The 1,813-nt window shown below is 24.1% G+C and overlaps 2 protein-coding genes across 3 annotated transcripts in view; both read left to right on the top strand.

Moving 5' to 3' along the window:
- LOC108756514 (cytochrome P450 4C1-like) overlaps positions 1 to 1,813 on the top strand; it is a 27,882-nt gene that overhangs the window by 1,651 nt on the left and 24,418 nt on the right. Inside the window, exon 2 of the mRNA XM_018500393.1 lies at positions 1,591 to 1,768. Within this exon, the coding sequence (XP_018355895.1) occupies positions 1,766 to 1,768 (3 nt within the window). The 5' untranslated portion in view covers positions 1,591 to 1,765. The remainder of the gene's footprint in view (positions 1 to 1,590; positions 1,769 to 1,813) is intronic.
- The window catches only part of LOC108756504 (cytochrome P450 4C1-like), a 43,978-nt gene that overhangs the window by 30,774 nt on the left and 11,391 nt on the right, over positions 1 to 1,813 (top strand). The gene's annotated exons all lie outside the window — the stretch shown is intronic.

Below are 1,813 nucleotides of genomic sequence, written 5' to 3'. Positions count from 1 at the left end.
AAAATAAATAATAATAAATAAAGGGTAAAGTAAGAGTCAACACATTTCTATAAAAATTACACGAAAAATATATTACAATTAATAAGAGATAAAATTATATAAAGCAAAAATAAAATAAAAAATAAAAAGTTACAAGTTTCGGCTACCGGATTGAGCCTTCTTCATACATTAACAAAAAAACCGCAGTATAAAAATGATTAACGGAAATGTTCGCAGTTCGCAATAATCACAGTTCGGGTGAGTCTTGATGTAGAACTTGGCATTATTCGCATACGATTGAACAGTCAATTGTGTTGCATACACATATATTTTGAAAAAGTTCTAGTTGATAAAAAAAATAAAAAATTTCTTATAAAAAAAATAATAGACGCAACTAAATTAACAACCGGAAATTCTAAAAAGTAATTAAAACTCACCAAGAAACAAGTGTAAATTATTTAAAAAAGCGTGTCCATACAAAAAAAACAGAATATACAAAATTAGTGGAACGCAGATGTGTAAGACCGACATTGTGTATCGCTTATTATGTACGCTAGCTAATAAAATAACTTATGATTCAGATAGTAAATCGTCACCAAATTTGTCGTACCATTTTGAAACGTGATTTAGAATAATCTGCAATTTTTTCATTATTTTGTTATCATTTTGAAAATACAAAACATCCTTAATTGCGAGAAACTTTGTATATGTATGACTTGTTTGCTTTAATTCCAAAAAACTTTTGTATATGAATAATAATAGTGTAAAAACTGCACGTGTGATTTTTTAATAGTGATTATATATATATGCTTATACATGTAATGTGATTAATTAATTAAAATAGATGTAATATTATAATTGATTTTAAGAAATTTTAAGTTTATTCAAGTTATTAAATTATAAGTTTTGTAATTTGTAAAAACAGATCACAAAAGTTTTAATACATTTTAAGTACTTTAGAAATGACATTTAAATATATGTTTAATTGATAACAATATTTTCATTTATTATGTCGACATAATAAATTTAAATATTATTTAAGTATCAATCAAATATATTTAAATATCATTTTTACTATATAGAAATAGGTGAAATCTAATATTTCAAAAAGATTGCAGATTTTTTCTATAACATTTCATCAACCTTCCAACAAAGTGTTATGTGCAAGAATTGCGGATATTTTGCTATTTTAGAGCTGTCTTAGAAATATTACAGACATATTCCGCGATTTTTATAAAATATTTCACTTTTTAGTTGTAATATTTTTGAGATATTTCTGAAAACCTTCCCGAGTTGTACGTTTATTGTAGATTTATAAAAAGTTCAATGAGAACACAAAGTAAAACAGAATAAATATAAGATAAAAGGTTTGTTGACATGAAATATATTTGCTAATATGTCATCGTCTTTACCATAATTGAAAATATCTTTGAGAAATATTTTCACAAATATTTTGAAAATATATTTTTTTACGTAATTATTATTTGGGATACTATAACTTTTTAACAATATTAATATAATTTCATAATAATATTAATGTAGTAATATTAATGTCTTACTTCAGCAAATCTAATGATGTACAAACTTGTTTAATAAATTATTTATTTGAAGTGTTCGCAGATTACGACAATGGATTTAATTTTTTTGACATTATGTACTCTTTGCATCGTTGTGATTTTCGCATTTCTGCCAAAAGTGCATCATTATTATGTTATTCGACAGAAACTCAAAAACTTACCCGCACCTGTCATTGGTTCGATATTTAAGCTAATGAGGTTATCAGATTATGGTAAAGAACTTTATATAAGATTTTTTCATTATTTTGATATACAGT

The sequence above is a fragment of the Trachymyrmex septentrionalis genome, unplaced genomic scaffold, assembly GCF_001594115.1.
Source record: "Trachymyrmex septentrionalis isolate Tsep2-gDNA-1 unplaced genomic scaffold, Tsep1.0 scaffold101, whole genome shotgun sequence".
Lineage (NCBI taxonomy): Eukaryota > Metazoa > Arthropoda > Insecta > Hymenoptera > Formicidae > Trachymyrmex > Trachymyrmex septentrionalis.
The sequence above is the reverse complement of the archived record's forward strand: the minus strand, read 5'-3'. Positions and strand labels throughout refer to the sequence as shown.